A 16,960-nucleotide genomic window follows, 5' to 3' on the forward strand; every position below is an offset into this window, starting at 1 on the left:
AAGGCTAAGGTGAAAGACACATTTAAGTAATCAGTATACATTATACCTAACTTAGTTGTCAAGTCACTAAGAAAATTGCACATTACCACACACAGACCTCACACAGACTTCATGCACGTCATGCACCCATTTGTCATTTGTTTAAAGATGCCACTTGATTTTACATTTTGTCTGTAATGCAATGATATTCATACATTTTTAGAGTGGCTTCAGTGTCAAAATACTTTTTTATATAGGTTATATAGGTGCATATTCTTAATCAGAGCCGAATTCAAATATGAAACAAAGGAACACTGTCATTACCACATTCATCATGTTTTGTCAGTCTGTTTGGCCACAGTGAAACCCACGCAGTACAGTTAATAAAAACACAATGCAGACAGTGTCTGTGGAAAGCATGCTGTGTTTATTCATCAGGCATACACTTCTGGAGGCCAAGAGGTGGGGGGACATATTTGGGAATAGATTAAAGAAAGATAATGATAAACAGGGAAATTAAACATCAGGCCAAACATTTATCAGATTCTAGACTGCATGCAGATGAGTTATCATGAAGCGAAAGAACAAGAGAGAAATGGAGATTCTTCACTCATGGTACATTCTCAGGATGCAACTTTTGATAACTCCCATGTACCTATTCCAGACACCATGGTGCCTGAGTGAGAGAGAAGGGAAGGAGGTAAAAATGGGTTATAATATACAATAGTAATCAGTTTAGTAATATAATCATTTCTGGTTTTGTAAGAGCTTGTGCAATGTGAAGTTTTTTCAATAGATAAAATAAATGCATATTTTTCCAAGCAAGTCATGTTGTGATTTGGGTTGTGTAAACAGAAAACCACATTCCAATGTGGTTCAACCACACAAATGACTGGACAGGAAACAAATGTGAGTACAGATAAAGCAATGCACATGCACAATGCACAGTGACCCCACTGGTCGCAAAAAGAATTTCAGAACAAATCTCTCCATAAAACCGCAAATGAACAGAAACGCTGTTTATCCATAGAAACACTTACTTAAAAGTGTCCAGTATGTGTACGGAGTTAGTATAATGGATTAGGTAGAGGTTCACATCTATTGACGTCCATTTGTCTGACCGACAAGGTTCAATAAACTGTGAAGAGAACAAAGAATGAAGGCCTCATAGTACCTTTAGAACACTTTAGATCTAATCTTGCTATTACTGAATTAAAACAGTACCTTTTCTACAAGGTCAATGAAGAAATCCCGGACATCTTTTGCATTGATTAATTTGGCAGCGATATTCACAAGGCTCCTTGAGAGATTCTATAGCAGGGTAGCAATATTTTTTCATCATCTAACAGAAATATATTGCAAAGTACTAATGCACAGAATGAAAACAAAATTGTCCTCAAAAATGAGCTAAATCTGACAAAGCCTTCCTTAGGGGACATCCGTTTTAGACATTTTCATTTAGAGTTAGAGGCAGGGGTATAGCTTAGAGTTTGGATTAGGGCAAGTCTATAGCTATTATAATTAGCTTTATATAAAAATAGAAGACTATGGTATATCCTCATTTGCAGTAGATAGCTAAGCAAACTTTGATAAATTGACTGCAGTGAAATGGCCCACCTTAAAATTGGCTTCCATTTCATTGAAGACATTGGTTTTTCCCCGCAGAGCAGTGCACACTAAACTGAGTAGATGAGAGGTTTTGTTAATCAGAAGGCTTAGACTGAGGGAGTTATCATGCAACATTCTGGCCTTTACAACCGTCCTCCTCACCCGCATCTCTCTTCTCTCCATCCAAATCACTCTCTCACAAACACTCCCTGCTGAAAACACACCTTTTGTGTTGGTCTAAAAGATCCTTGTCTGTGATTAGAATTTTAAGGTCTTTGAGGTCTTGAAGGAATTCCTTATCCAGATCTACATCCATGTCATCCATCATATTATCTAAAGCAATAAATGGTGGGGTATGAGAGGGTAAAAGAAGATAAAAAGGAAATAATTTAATGTCATCTTTCCTCTTAAACTACACTAAAGTGGCAAATTACAAGACAGATTCTCATTGCCCTTTCAGTGCATAATTTATGTAAGCATTTGTAGATTAATGTACACTCACCTAAAGGATTATTAGGAACACCTGTTCAATTTCTCGTTAATGCAATTATCTAATCAACCAATCACATGGCAGTTGCTTCAATGCATTTAGGGGTGTGGTCCTGGTTAAGACAATCTCCTGAACTCCAAACTGAATGTCAGAATGGGAAAGAAAGGTGATTTAAGCAATTTTGAGCGTGGCATGGTTGTTGGTGCCAGACGGGCCGGTCTGAGTATTTCACAATCTGCTCAGTTACTGGGATTTTCATGCACAACCATTTCTAGGGTTTACAAAGAATGGTGTGAAAAGGGAAAAACATCCAGTATGCGGCAGTCCTGTGGGCAAAAATTAGTTGTTGATGCTAGAGGTCAGAGGAGAATGGGCCGACTGATTCAAGCTGATAGAAGAGCAACTTTGACTGAAATAACCACTCGTTACAACCGAGGTATGCAGCAAAGCATTTGTGAAGCCACAACACGCACAACCTTGAGGCGGATGGGCTACAACAGCAGAAGACCCCACCGGGTACCACTCATCTCCACTACAAATAGGAAAAAGAGGCTACAATTTGCAAGAGCTCACCAAAATTGGACAGTTGAAGACTGGAAAAATGTTGCCTGGTCTGATGAGTCTCGATTTCTGTTGAGACATTCAGATGGTAGAGTCAGAATTTGGCGTAAAAAGAATGAGAACATGGATCCATCATGCCTTGTTACCACTGTGCAGGCTGGTGGTGGTGGTGGTGTAATGGTGTGGGGGATGTTTTCTTGGCACACTTTAGGCCCCTTAGTGCCAATTGGGCATCGTTTAAATGCCACGGCCTACCTGAGCATTGTTTCTGACCATGTCCATTCCTTTATGGCCACCATGTACCCATCCTCTGATGGATATTCCAGCAGGATAATGCACCATGTCACAAAGCTCGAATCATTTCAAATTGGTTTCTTGAACATGACAATGAGTTCACTGTACTAAAATGGCCCCCACAGTCACCAGATCTCAACCCAATAGAGCATCTTTGGGATGTGGTGGAACGGGAGCTTCGTGCCCTGGATGTGCATCCCACAAATCTCCATCAACTGCAAGATGCTATCCTATCAATATGGGCCAACATTTCTAAAGAATGCTTTCAGCACCTTGTTGAATCAATGCCACATAGAATTAAGGCAGTTCTGAAGGCGAAAGGGGGTCAAACACAGTATTAGTATGGTGTCCCTAATAATCCTTTAGGTGAGTGTATGTGCATTAATTACAAGATTAATTTCCTCCCTGACAGCAGCTACAATCTCAAGCTGGGAATTGGCTCAAAAAAAGAGAAAAAAATAAATGTACGCAATTAAAACATAAAATTGCGATGAACTTCTGTCTTGTAGTGTGCACTATGCTTAAGGCCTAGTACACAAGATGAACTATAGTTCAAAGGAAACAAGGTACAAGGAAATATCTGTATATAAATCTAAAGCAAATCGATAATTAGTTGACTTTTTCAACTGGTCTTACCCACAGCTCCTACTGTCCAGTGGTTGATGAGCTGGCCAGCACAGAAGGCAAAGTCATGGAAAGTTAGGTACTGCAACTTTTTCTTCCCTGTCTCAAAACGATTATTGGCAAAGAATACTATTGCAGCATAATCCCTGGAAAAGGAAAGACACTAAATCGGCACTGAAGCCACTGTACTTTTTTTTTATAATGACATATTCTTTGTTTAGATCTACAGGTATTGTAGGCATTCTGGGTCAATCATATAAAATAGTTTAAAAGAATATCACTAGTCATCACAAGTATTTCAGAACGAGATATATATCCAAGCATAGTTATTTAAAGGCATAGTTCAAACCCAAAAATGCATTTTTTCTCCTACAGAACACAAAGATTTGTAGAAGAATATCTCAACTCTGTAGGTCCATGCAATGCAAGTAAATAGTTGTCAAAGCTTTGAAGCTCCAAAAATTATATAAAGGCAGTATATACATAAGGGTGTATTTAAATCCATGTTTTCTGAAGCTATCCAATCGGTTTTACATTTACATATACATTTATGCATTTGGCAGACACTTTTATCCAATGCGACTTACAGTGCACTTATTACAGGGACGGTTTTGGGTAAGAACAGACCAAAATATTACTTTTTTTACTATAAAACTCTAGACATCTAGACAGGAGTGCCGACTGGATCGCTTCAGAAGACATGGATTAAACCAGTAGATGTTATGGATTACTTTTATGCTATCTTTTGTGCTTTTGGCAGCCATTCACTTGCATTATTTAAAAATCATTGTTTGTGTTCAGCAGAAGAAAGAAATACACATACTCAACGGGGATGGCATGAGTGTGAGTAAATGATGAAAGAATTTTCATTTATGGGAAAACTATTCCTATTGGCAATTATTCATGTCTTTCTCACCTTGCTAATTGATCAGGTAGCAGAAAGTGTTGCCGTATGTTTTCCACCAGGGGACCCTTGAGTTCTTCCACCACTTTGAACACTCTCTTGAAGTTGTCAAACTATATTTGAGGAGAGAGGAACAATGCTATATTTTATTTTATATCATTTAATTTTCAAAAGTAACGAAGTGTAAATGTTAGTTGCCATATTTTCTAAAAGACCCTACCTGCCTTCTGCAGCTCTTTAGCATAATGCCTGTCTTTGCACTAACATCATCAAGATCTTTCTTTGTTCCTTTGGACAGCTTCTTTCCCAGGACTTCTCGTACAAATGCATCATCAAAAGCATAATACCTATTTCAAGGTAAGCATAAATAAATTGAGCTTGGAAATTGCAGCATAAATCAAATAAAACTGGCAAGGCACACAACTGTGCATACCTTTCAATGAGCATGGCTTGCCTGTCTGGTGGTATCTGGAACAGAAGCTGATTGGCTAGTTTAGCTGGGTGGTGTAAAAGCCTTTCACACATCTGGAAGGTTCTGTACTGATCCATGGTATCACTGAGCAGCACTTCTGCACTCGCCTCACACTCCTCCATTATGCCTCCTTCTATTCGCACTTTCACGGCATCATTCACTGCGAGAGCCAATCACATTGTTACTAACGTATGCAATCTGTAATTTGACAAATATATTTTTATATTAGCAGATATTACAGTAACTCGTGACCCCACGCATAGTACTCTACCTGTATATCCATTTAACCACAACTGATACACCTCTTTGTCCATGATAGTGGTGTTTCCAACAAATACGTCCAGCTCCACCGACATCTTGACAGTGGCACTGAATGAGTTTCAGCAATTCAGAGTAAGATTACAAATAAAATGGTTAAGGTTGGTTAATATTTCACATGCGCTTATAACAGATGCAAAGACAAAATGGGATTAAGAGCCTCGTTCTTTGGCACAAGTCAAACATTAGAACTAAAAATACAACCTTGTTAGCAGCCATAATGTTTAACCTTTCAGTAATCAATTCCCCTATTTAGCACACCTCTTAAAATGCAGACAACGTTACTACATAAACATTAGCATACTTTTTCTTACTTACCAGATAGCGTTTGAAGTGGCCGTCACAAATCACTTATGTACATTTTAAATGTCACAACATTAGCTCTTGTTTTGGTTTTTCTAGTTTATTTCACACTTTACTACTTCATCATCTACAAGAAATCATCTGGTACATTGCATTATTTAGATTTGATTACAATAAGCGATCGATCGTTGATCATACATTTGTATCATATCATCAGTATTTCCAAACACCATCTGTCATGTCGGACGACTAGACTACATCCGCTACATCCATAGCAACAGCACACTGTCGTGACTACTTCCGGGCGTGCGTTGCACTCTTCATATTACGTCAAACTCATATGACAGTGAGACACTGTTTTTTTTTTTTAAGAAAATATCAAAACAAACAATACAAATACAATACAACATGTCCAATGCTAGGGGAAGTAGAAACAATATTATAAGATAAGCTTGTAAAATTCGAATAGCTTTTTACTACTTCGAGGACAATTTTGACTCAATATAATGCTTCACTTCATTTTTAAATACTATAAAACATGTTTTTTTCCCTGAAAATGTACATTTATATATATATATATATATATATATATATATATATATATATATATATATATATATATATATATAATATAGTAAAATGTACTCATACATTTACTCACCCTCATGCCATTACAGAAACATGGCTTTCTTTCTTTTGCAGAACACAAATGAAGATTTTTAGAAGAATATTTCAGCTCTGTAGGTCCATAAAATGCAAGTGAATGTTGGCCAGACCTTTGAAGCTCAAAATCATATAACGGCAGCATAACATTAATCCACAAGACAGTGTTACATCTATGTCTTCGAGAATAGATGTGGGTGAGAAACAGTTTAATATTTAAGTCCTTTTTTACTCTAAATCTATTCATACACTTTCAGAGGTCGAAGTGAAACTAACCAGAGATCAAATGTGTCTTTCAGCTGTGAAAGTGGAGATTTAGAGTCCAAAAATGTAGTTATTGTTGTTGTTTTTTGTTGTTGTTGTTGATGATGATGATGATAATATTAAGGGGGGCGCTACCTGATCTCGAAGCCAGAACCGCCACTGTGTCACATTTTCCGTTAGTTTTGTCTAGTCAGTGTGGGGAGTGGGAAGACCACATCCAGTGTCATTGTACAGTACAGTAAATGGCTGTTGTACAGTACAACCATTAATAGATTTAACTATGTGTATCATGAAACATTAGACATTTAACTGGAAAGCACTGTATTAAAATGAGTGTGGACTCACTATACTATTCTACGGGATACAGTACAGATTTTTACGGTAAAGAAAGAGGGGAGGGGGAGGAGAGAAGGAGGATATGGGGGAAGACATCACTGCCTCAACAACCACCACCATCGCCAAAGGAAACACTGTAATCTCAAGGAACATCTCGCCGAATTCCTCAGGAATTTTCCACGAAGTGAACCTGTAAGCTAGCATAGGCTACATTCAAACGCCGATCGTTGTGTCTGGATTATCCGACATCTTTCCTTTATTTTATTTTTTTTTATTATTATTCTTATTATTTTGAAAGCGACCAAACGCTGCAACACTATATCCAGCCTGTTCTACATTTCGACTCGTATTTTTTTATTTTTTTTATTCATATTTACAAAGCCTTTTTTAAATGTTACCTAGGCCTATTTGATATTTTGCCCATTATTGTTAAAAATAAATAAATAAACAAATAAATACTCAACTGGCTAATGACAAAAATGCAGTGGAATGAGTAAAGGCTTTAGGGCGGTGAGAAACGATTGCAGCGGACATCGTGATCCCTGATAATACTGAAGAGAAGAGATGCTCCACGGGGATTATTTTAAACCTCTGCGTTAACGTCACATTCCTGCCTGAAGACCACAACAGGAGCCAGCGTGATTGTGTTTCAAGAATTCCTATGTCGCAAATTACAACTGAATGCACTAAGGAGAGAGGTAGGCCTACATGTTTAGTGTGCTACAATTGAGATTGTTGTTTACATTGTCAAACATGGCAAAGAAGCCTCTTAAAAAGAAGAACTGTACATTGTGATTTTTCCTTTCAATATAGGCGAGGAAACTGACATGAATGAGGAATGCTGAGATCCATTTGAAGTGGCTGACATCTAATGTGCCTCATAAGACTTACAACATAACAAATGCAGATACTTTGTGCTATAACCGCTGTAATATCAAATAATTATTTTCTGTGAAATTTTGTATGGTCATTTACAAGATGGGGAGCGACAGTGACATATTGAACCGAGAGCTGTCAAAGATGTCTGATGAAGACTTGCTGGCTTGTTCTAAGGAAGAACTGGTGAATCGGTTACGCAAAGAAGAATCGGAAAAGATGTCGGCTCTCATACAGCGCGGGCGGTTAATCAAGGAGGTCAACAAACAACTGCAGGGACATCTCCTTGAAATCAGGGAACTCAAAGTCATCAACCAGCGTCTTCAACAGGAGAACCAAGAGCTCAGAGATCTATGCTGCTTCCTGGACGACGACCGTCTGAAAGTGAAGAAGCTCGCGCGAGAGTGGCAACTGTTTGGCCATCACTCGGCCAAAGTGATGCGTGAGGACCTCGGCGGATACCTCAAAAAGCTCTCCGATCTGGAGCGGATGCAAGACGGGCTGGTGAAGGAGAATCTGAATCTTAAGGAACTTTGTTTGGTGCTCGAAGAAGAGTGCGTGAGCAGAAGTGATTCCAGCCCGGGTGGCTCCACGGATCTCAACATACCATGCATGGTGGCCCGGGACCTGGGCGATGGGAGCTCGAGCACTGGAAGTGTGGGCAGTCCAGATCAACTGCACTTGGTGTGTTCACCAGATGACTGAGGGACAGGAGCAGAGCCATATCACTTTAACCTTCTCTCTACATGCTGAAAGATATTAATGTCTGCACACTCAGAGGGACAATGTAGTTTAGATTTTCTTGATAATGACATCGAAGTAGACTAATTACTCATGGTCTTTTGATGCCATAAGTACACTTTTCTCTACATTTCATCGGTTAACCTTTTATAGTTGGTGGGTCTTTTAAACTTGAGTGAAAATATTTTTCAGATGGAGTGGCAGGCAGAATATACTTAGTTTTAAGCTTTAAAGTAAAACCCTTTCCTTTCAAAATCAGTCCAATTTTATTATATTAGTAAAATTATTTGAATGTATGTTTTTCTTAAGTGTTGCTGGAATGTTTCCACTAATCTCTTACTACAGGGGAAGTAGAGTTAATTGTAGGTTTAGTTTTGGGGTTGACATTTTAATCAACTTTGGGAGAAACTAACCATACTACTAACGTTTACCAGGTTTTACTGTGCACTGATCTGATGTTTCTCCTATGATGCACTACGACAGGGCTGAAATTAATCTTGAATCTTTGAAGATTCACATTTTAAAACAGATTAGAGCCATATACTATGTAGTGATCTTTTTGTGATCATATACTGTACAAAAAAAGCACTGAATCATTTTCAACAATGTTAGAGGAGGAAATGGTATTATCTTAGGATTGTGCAAAGTGAAGCCTCCAGTGTAAGGAGATTAGATTGATTTTGTTTTTGTGTGACATAATATGGCTGCATTTTGGAGGCCCAACAATAATTCACTGGAAATGCACATGTTATTATGACACGTTGTTGCAGTATTATTTTATTTCGTTTTTCTGAGCCAGACGTTATAATTCACTAGAAGCACATGTGATGCGTGCTGCACTAAACAATGTTTTTGTGCTTTGTACTGAATCCAAAATGAACTTCTTTTACATTAACCCCACTTTCATGATAACCACACAGTTGTATTATACCAAGCTTTTTGTGTTCAGTTGTTGCTTTGACAAGACTTTGACTCATGCTGAATTGAAAAACTAATATTTTAGGGGAAAGCACTGACATATAGTTTTCAAATATTGTGATAGATATTGTTATTATAGTCCTTTTGGTTGGATTTATTGTATTTGCTGCATAGACCCTCCTAAGTAGGATTGTTCAGTTATAAAAAAAATCTTGACCAGTATTATTTAAATGAATGCAGTTTGATAGCTACAAAACTCAGTTCTTTGATTTATTAGCATTTGCTTTTTTTCTTATTGTTTTCAGGCTATGCTCATTGTGAATGGGGTAGCTTTAAATACACTTGATTGAGACACCAAGTTCTGTTCTGGTCTTTTTGTGTAACTCAGTTTCATTCTTTATTTAAAAAAAAAAAAAAGATGTCATCTTTACTTACCCTCTTGCTGTTCTGAACCAATATGGCATGCTTGCTACCATGGAACACATAAGGAGATGTTTGGCAGAATCTTAGCCACAGTCACTATTTACTTTCATTGTATGTATAACAAAAATATGCAATGTAATTAAATAGTGACCTGAGTTTGGATTGACATGAGGGTGAGTAAATTAGAACAGAATATACTGTACATTATTGAGTGAACTGTTCCTTTAACAGGGCCTTAGACAAGTATTTAATTTGTGGATTTTTCACTGGTTTAATTTTTGCATGCTGTTTGTACAGCAGCAAGGCCAGAACAGTAATACTTTTACTCTGCAGAGCAAACAGTGGTCCTTTCAGCAGAACATGTGCTCACTGGTTCACTCAGTACAAACTCTCTCTTGATTATCTCAATCATATGTTCTCATAGCCCGCACTCACTTGACTCACTTGAAATTAGAGATAATAGAGGCTTAGTGTGCAAGAAACAGGGTCACAATGAATATTTAATTTACTCTTCATATATTTAAGTTGCTTAGCCTCTTCTACCTTATATATCCTTTCTGTTATACCACATATTTCATTTCTTCCCAGATACAGTATATGCTGATAAGGATACTTTCTTAATTGACATCATATACAGTATATCTTCACATACCTGTCATAGCAAGCAAAGTTCTACAAAGCAATCAGCTCTGTCTCCCAGCACATTATTTGTGTTTTCTAGTTTTGACACAGACACAACTGATGACTCTTGTTTTTCCTGAGTAGAAATTCTTTATTTCTTGTTCTGTAGTCCATCTTCTATTCATCCACTAATGATTAACACTGTTAAGGAAATTCTTAAAGGCTTAAGTAACATCTAGTTTCAGTTCGGCAGCAAATGTGTTTGTGAGTTATTTAACTCCTTTTGTCATCAGGACATCCTAGGAGGAAACGGTGTGCACACCCCTCCTTTCCTCCCTCCTGATAATACTGTGTTGAGAGGGACTAACATAATATGTAACTTACTAACATAATATGTAACTTACTAAAGGTCTGATTCAGTATTAACATTAACTGTGTGCCTCCTGAAATAAAGGAATACAAATACAGGTCCTTGAAGAGGCAACACATCAACTTCAACTGCACCATAATACAACTCCTTGCAACTTTTTTAGACAAAAAAAAAAAACATCAATGAAAAACATAGCATTAAGGCAGACAAGTAGTTTCTAAAACAGCTCGAAAGTTATTGAATTATTTTCTTTCGCTATTTATTCCTGCTTTTATATCAGTCATTTTTAATTAGATGGTAAATATCATGCAACGTTTCTCCTTATTAAAGGAACTAACATATATCAGTAAAAAATAGAAAAAATAGAGGTTTTAAAATGTAAATACAAATCTATATTTGTGTGGTCAAGCTATATTAGAGACTAACATATAGTGTGCTCAGTTCAACATAAAGTGAAGATCTTAATAAATTACTACAGGCCTGTGAACATCATACAACTTTGTACTTTATAGAAAAATGTGTGGAGTAAATAACCACTGAAGTGTTCAACGAAGTATCTTTTAAAACATTACTTAGCGACCAGTGTAATGGTGAAAGTGCTATTAAAGTTCACATGCCCAGTGTTCTATTGTGTTGTTGCAGGTATAGGCCCATCCCTTTGAACTAGCTTATTCAGAATGCACTCATTACAACTTTGTATCACTTAAAACTACTACAAAAAAAATAACAGTAGCAAAACACAAAAAAATTATATTGTGTGCATTCACAACCATATGCATTGTACGATGGTATAACCCATTAAAACTAGGTAATACTCTAATTTAGACTCTACCATTTCTATAATTGCTAACAATAAAAATAAATATTTTTTCCATTTCTTTTTTAATAGGTCCCCCTGAAGTAAGGTCACATACTTTCCTGAGGGGCATTATGGCATAATAGATCTGAATTGTGCTGTCCAGCTCCCAAACCAACCTTATTTAATTGCTACAGTACCACCACCAATCTAAGTATTTGTTAATAAATATGTAAGTGAAGTAAATGAATAAGTCAATAATACAAATTTCTACTACAGTAAACTGTTATGGGCTTAAAGATGCAATCAGTATATGTTTATGTTTCACTGGACACAGACCCGTTGGCATGGATGTAGTAGTATTACACAAAAGCATTGCCATTATAAAAATGTCTTATTCACAGGTGTTTCTGTCACCCATGATTAATGTCCAAAGTGTCCAATAATAGGGGGTAACCGAAATGGAGTGGTATTCTGCCGGGCATGTACAGTAAATCCCACCACACTGATAGCACTGAAGTCATCATCAGATGTGAGTGTACCTCATTTTTCAAAAGTACTATACACACTTAATGTGTGAAGCTTTTGGGGAAATAATTACTGAGTGCATCTTTAAAGTTTGTGCATTGTTTTAGTGTTACTATATCAGACGGTGCTCTAATCATTTGACAGAAATTAAAACGAGGCTGTGAGGGATAGACTCTTCATTGGCATCCGCTCTATAATGCTATGAAAAAGCTCCTAGATCACATTTAATTTTCCACAACTTTTATCTGGAGTTTGTATGACTAATGCAATTTATTGTAAATATATTTTGTAAAGATTAATTGACGGAAAAATAAAAAAACCCTTTCAACAAATGTACAACCTATTAGAGAGACTGTAAGTCTATCCCTCACAGCCTCATTGTCATTCCCATTAAAAATCAAAGATGGCGCTGCTGTGAATAAAGTCTATTACCTTCTACTTTGCAATAGACATTCTTACATGCACACAGTTTAACTTGTTAGAGCTTCTGTTTTCTTATAATGCATTGACGTTGCTTGATAAATATTACAGAATACACAGGTAAAAGCATAACACATGCAACACTGTTGTACTTGTTATGCTTTTATGTAGTACTAAGGACAATTGTGGCATTCTAATCACCCTGGATGCACAGTAGATGAGTTATCAAAGGGTGAGGATGGTTGGTGAATTAAGAGAATGATCTGACTGATCCCCACTGCTGCTGCTGCGACGATGAGCAATGCTACACGGCTGAGGGTTTCGAGAAGACTGGATGGAGCCATGTTGAGAGGAGGGCAGACCGAGAGTTTGAGATGAAGCAGCAGAGCTGGCATCCAATGATGAAGAAGGATAGCTGAAGACCAGGCTAGTAGAAAAAGGGGTCAGAGAAGGAGTGGAGAGAAGGATAGGGGTGTGAAGGGACTCAGATTCCAGGGGTACACTGGCAACAGAGGAGGCAAAAGCTGGAGGTGGGATGAATATTTTGGGTTTGGGTTTATTAGGCTTGGTGTGAATCTTTGATTCTCCAGAGGGTCCAGGAAGATCTGGGTCAACAGGCTCTATCTTGATGGTACTCAGGACAGGGAGGTCAGTGTCGGAGTCAGAATCAGAGGCAGAGTCTTGGACTTTGCAGATGGGTCTATGAGCCTCAAGCACCAACTCAAGCTTCTCTTTTTGCTTCTGGAGCTCAGCGATCTCCTTCTGCAGACGTGATTTTTTATCCTCTAGCTGCTCAGTTTCCTATGATGAGAAAGTTAAAGAGTTAATTTTGGGTCCATGTAATATGAAGAAATCACATTATAGTAAACAAATGAAAATCAGCGTACATTTTGCAAGGTCTCAGTCAGTTCACGGCGACGATTCCTGCATTTTGCCGCAGCCATTTTGTTTCGTTCCCTTCTAATTCTTCGCCTCTCAAGCTCCTCAGCGGACAGCTGGAGTGGGAAAGAAAATCAAATGTAAGAAACTTATCTAATTCAGGGGTCTTCAACAGCATGTCCACTAATTAATGTTTGATATTAGACTACTTTTTGTGGAAAATTAAACAACTGCTATTTGACTCTGTGTACATTCACGATGCTAATTTTACATTTACATTTATGCATTTGGCAGACGCTTTTTATCCAAAGCGACTTACAGTGCAGTTATTACAGGGACAGTCCCCCTGGAACAACCTGGGGTTATGTGCCTTGCTCAACGGTGGTGGCCGTGGGGTTCGAACCAGATTTGAATGGCTCTGCAATATTTGTATCCTCACAAAATATTTAAATATATTAATATGTTTATACGCATGTTTTTATGGACTAGCCTTAAAATGCAGCACTCAATTTGACAAAATTTGTATATGTATCAATCCATCAAGGGGTCCTTGGCCTTGAAAAGACCACTGATATCATTTAAATTAATTTAGTAGTTTAACATTGTACACATCTGTAATGAAATGTCATTTAATTATAAAACCCAGGGTCTGAAACATTGTGGAAATTCCATGCCATCTAGTGGATGAGATTTGTATATTTGCAACTGCATTTAAATGTATCGACTATCTTAGTTTCAGAGCCACAGCTTTTCAATTCCCAGCTCTGTAGAGACTCTCTCATGATTCCAATTATATTCAGTTAATAAAGTGTTCGCTCTCTTTCTTTGTGTTTGCACCATCTTATGCAGTTTCCTGCCCATATTTTGATGAATCACCTGCGAACACCCTAGTGACTCAGGTATGAGTCATAATTTTACTCCAGTGAATCACATGATATACCATTTCCTGTCTCATTATTTCACTCTCACCCAGCCATACCCAATGGATGCATGAGTCAGGCAAGTTTTCAGGAGTTAATATTGAATGAGCATCTCTGCTGTGCCACCTCAAATTCATGTGGGGCAGATGCTGTCTTATAAATAACATAATCGCTAATAACATATAGGTAACTGTCTTATTGAGCAAGCCAATTGAGCTTCACACCCTCCACATATCAGCAACAAAAGTTTGTACAGCCAGGTCACATTGTGTACACCCCAACAGATTTACAACAGGATATTACACCTTGTCTGATTCAGTGTCTGGCACACATTTAATTCATCACGTCTTATCCTTAGTATGAGAAGTGTGGATGGATTTGGTTTTACAAGTGAGCCAAGAGAAAAAAGGGGAGAATGACAGGTGAACATGGTGACATATCACGAGTCATCCAGAACCCCATCATGTTTAACTATGGTACAGAGAGACTGACAACTCTTAAATAAGACTTACAAGCTCATCATTTCTGCTTCGTGTCGAGGTTCCGGCACCTAAAGCTGCTCTGATAACACCTGGTCGGGATTGATGTGGTTGACCAGGGTGAGAAGGAATCATTGCTGACACTCTTGGTGGCAGTGGGTAAGATGGTCGGAGTGGCCTGGATGGGCCTGCGGAGCCCAAAAGGGAGGGCTGAAGCATCCATTGAAGATCCTGGCTTGAAGTTATAGCATTGAGACTAGGCACAAACTGACTGGATCCCGCCACAGAATACTTCTGCTATAAAGTACAGAAGACAAAGAATATATGTTTTCATAATGATGACTCAAAAGGCCATTGTTTTTGTAATTGGAGGAACACCCATATAATTGGGGAAAATGTCATACTCATTAATACTCATAGATTTTAATTAATATCTTACTATTATTACACTCTGGCTTCATTTTGGAGCAGTTCTAGAATAATTAGTGGGCCAGAATCATAAATAACCATATTGAATTCAAAATATTGTATTGTAACTGTACATTACAGGTAAACGTGTGTGTTTTTCTTCAACAGAATTAAAAAATTACATTGAAATTAAGTAAATTAAGAAAAGGTAATAATATTTGATATGATAAAAGATGCCTACCTGTTGTTGTTGTTGTTGCTGTTGTTGTTGTTGTTGTTGTTGTTGTTGAGTTGTGGCAGTGAGAGACGCAGAGCTCGAGCCTGATCCAGGGCTGTTATCTGGGAAGGTCCGATCGATTCCTCTGCCTCGGTTTCCGTAGTTGTACATGTATGCCGTTGACTTTGTAATAATCCAAACGAAGCGACTTGTAGAAATCAGAAATACTCTCTGTCACTATTTTCTTTTCTGTGTATGCTTTCCCAAACGAGCTGTCCAGCTTATATCATTGACAGTTCACGTGAAATTCAAAAGCTAGTTAAAAATCCACCTTATTGCGGGAAAACGGTAGAATCCACCACGGCGCACCTAGGGGAGTCTAGAAGATGCTATCCCCGTTAAAAAATGTCATATTGCTCAAAGCGATAAAAGAAAAAGGAAAATATATGTTTTATAACTTATATAATAAATCTCTGTTTTTTCTACCAGGCTGGTGGCTCTGAATGTCCACGAGAAAATAAATATGTGAATAAGTACCGCACAGTTTACGCCCCTCCCAATTTACGGGAATTGGTGCTGCCAGTCTTTTAATTGACGTAAAATCACATGGAAGATGACGTATATGCCCAAATATGGGGTTTTCCGTGAACTTCTGTATAGCGACTGACAGCGGCGTTTACAATACATTGAGCTTTTTACAGCAACTTCCGCCGTTATTCTTTAGATATTCAATCAGAATACTACAATTGTCTTGTAGTGATTGTTTAGGTTAATAGTTAGCAAAAGTACTGTGTGGTTTAAATTGAATTGGTCACACTAACAATTCACGCACTCTTTCGATGAGTAAATGCGAGAGTGGCTGGTGTTCCACAGGCGTGTATAAACTGAGGTTTCAGCATGTTCCGATGGAAGAGACCACATTAGAGCTCCATAAAGAGAAGGAATGCTACGGTGGCCCTGTAGAGGAATGCTCGTCATGAATGAATTTAAACAGCTACACACAATTTAGCTCAATCACCCCAACAGTAATACAAGAGAAAATGATTCAGCTGAATGGTGTCAGACAGTTAAATGTTGTTTAACCCCTCGTTCTCACCACTTTTGCAACCCACAAACTGTTCAACAGTTGACTGTAGACATGCAATCTAATTTATTTTAAGAGGAAATATTTTAAAGGCACAGACCAGATACTTGGATGCAGTAACCTGTTCTAAGACCAATTCCCTTTTACAGTGTTTACACGAACAATCTACCAACATCATACTTTACTTAAACTTAAAGGAGTAGTTCACCCAAAAATGAAAATTCATAATTTAATCACCTCCTGCCATCCCAGATGTGTATGACTTTCTTTCTTCTGCAGAAAACAAATGAAGATTTTTCGAAGAACAGCTCTCTGTTGGTTACAATGCAAGTGAATGGTGGCAAGAACTTTGAAGGTCCAAAAAAGGATATAAAGAAGCAGTGCTGGGTAGCAGACCACTATATGAACAGTATTCTAAAAGTTTAAATCAATGGACTAAGGGTCCTTTTAAAATCTGGTTTAAA

General features: G+C 37.8%; 3 protein-coding genes across 5 annotated transcripts; 1 reads left to right on the plus strand and 2 right to left on the minus strand.

Annotated features, from left to right (window-relative positions):
* Positions 1-391: 391 nt before the first annotated feature.
* On the minus strand, positions 392-5,842 carry LOC127617132 (acidic fibroblast growth factor intracellular-binding protein B-like). Of its 2 annotated transcripts, none has more exons than XM_052089040.1 (11): positions 5,569-5,842; positions 5,204-5,301; positions 4,915-5,092; positions 4,681-4,807; positions 4,473-4,573; positions 3,569-3,702; positions 1,812-1,920; positions 1,597-1,660; positions 1,204-1,290; positions 1,020-1,117; positions 392-655 (listed from the first exon to the last, which is right to left on the minus strand). In XM_052089040.1, exons 2-11 carry the CDS (start codon positions 5,286-5,288, stop codon positions 586-588), a joined length of 1,053 nt encoding a protein of 350 aa, XP_051945000.1. In that variant the 5' UTR covers positions 5,289-5,301; positions 5,569-5,842; the 3' UTR covers positions 392-585. The 2 variants fall into 2 exon arrangements, with proteins under 2 accessions (XP_051945000.1, XP_051944999.1); XM_052089039.1 differs by having other exon boundaries at positions 4,894-5,092; positions 5,569-5,841.
* Positions 5,843-6,685: 843 nt separating this feature from the next.
* LOC127617206 (coiled-coil domain-containing protein 85B-like) lies at positions 6,686-9,720 on the plus strand. Its single transcript, XM_052089134.1, has 2 exons — positions 6,686-7,514; positions 7,630-9,720. The coding sequence occupies exon 2, from the start codon at positions 7,780-7,782 to the stop codon at positions 8,395-8,397; it is 618 nt and encodes a 205-aa protein (XP_051945094.1). The 5' UTR covers positions 6,686-7,514; positions 7,630-7,779; the 3' UTR covers positions 8,398-9,720.
* A 789-nt stretch (positions 9,721-10,509) lies between these two features.
* On the minus strand, positions 10,510-15,908 carry LOC127617205 (fos-related antigen 1-like). Of its 2 annotated transcripts, none has more exons than XM_052089133.1 (4): positions 15,437-15,908; positions 14,821-15,081; positions 13,397-13,504; positions 10,510-13,310 (listed from the first exon to the last, which is right to left on the minus strand). In XM_052089133.1, the coding sequence occupies exons 1-4, from the start codon at positions 15,581-15,583 to the stop codon at positions 12,735-12,737; spliced, it is 1,092 nt and encodes a 363-aa protein (XP_051945093.1). In that variant the 5' UTR covers positions 15,584-15,908; the 3' UTR covers positions 10,510-12,734. The 2 variants fall into 2 exon arrangements, with proteins under 2 accessions (XP_051945093.1, XP_051945092.1); XM_052089132.1 differs by having other exon boundaries at positions 10,511-13,310; positions 14,821-15,084.
* Between the last annotated feature and the right edge of the window lie 1,052 nt (positions 15,909-16,960).

Source organism: Xyrauchen texanus, chromosome 23, assembly GCF_025860055.1.
Source record: "Xyrauchen texanus isolate HMW12.3.18 chromosome 23, RBS_HiC_50CHRs, whole genome shotgun sequence".
NCBI lineage: Eukaryota > Metazoa > Chordata > Actinopteri > Cypriniformes > Catostomidae > Xyrauchen > Xyrauchen texanus.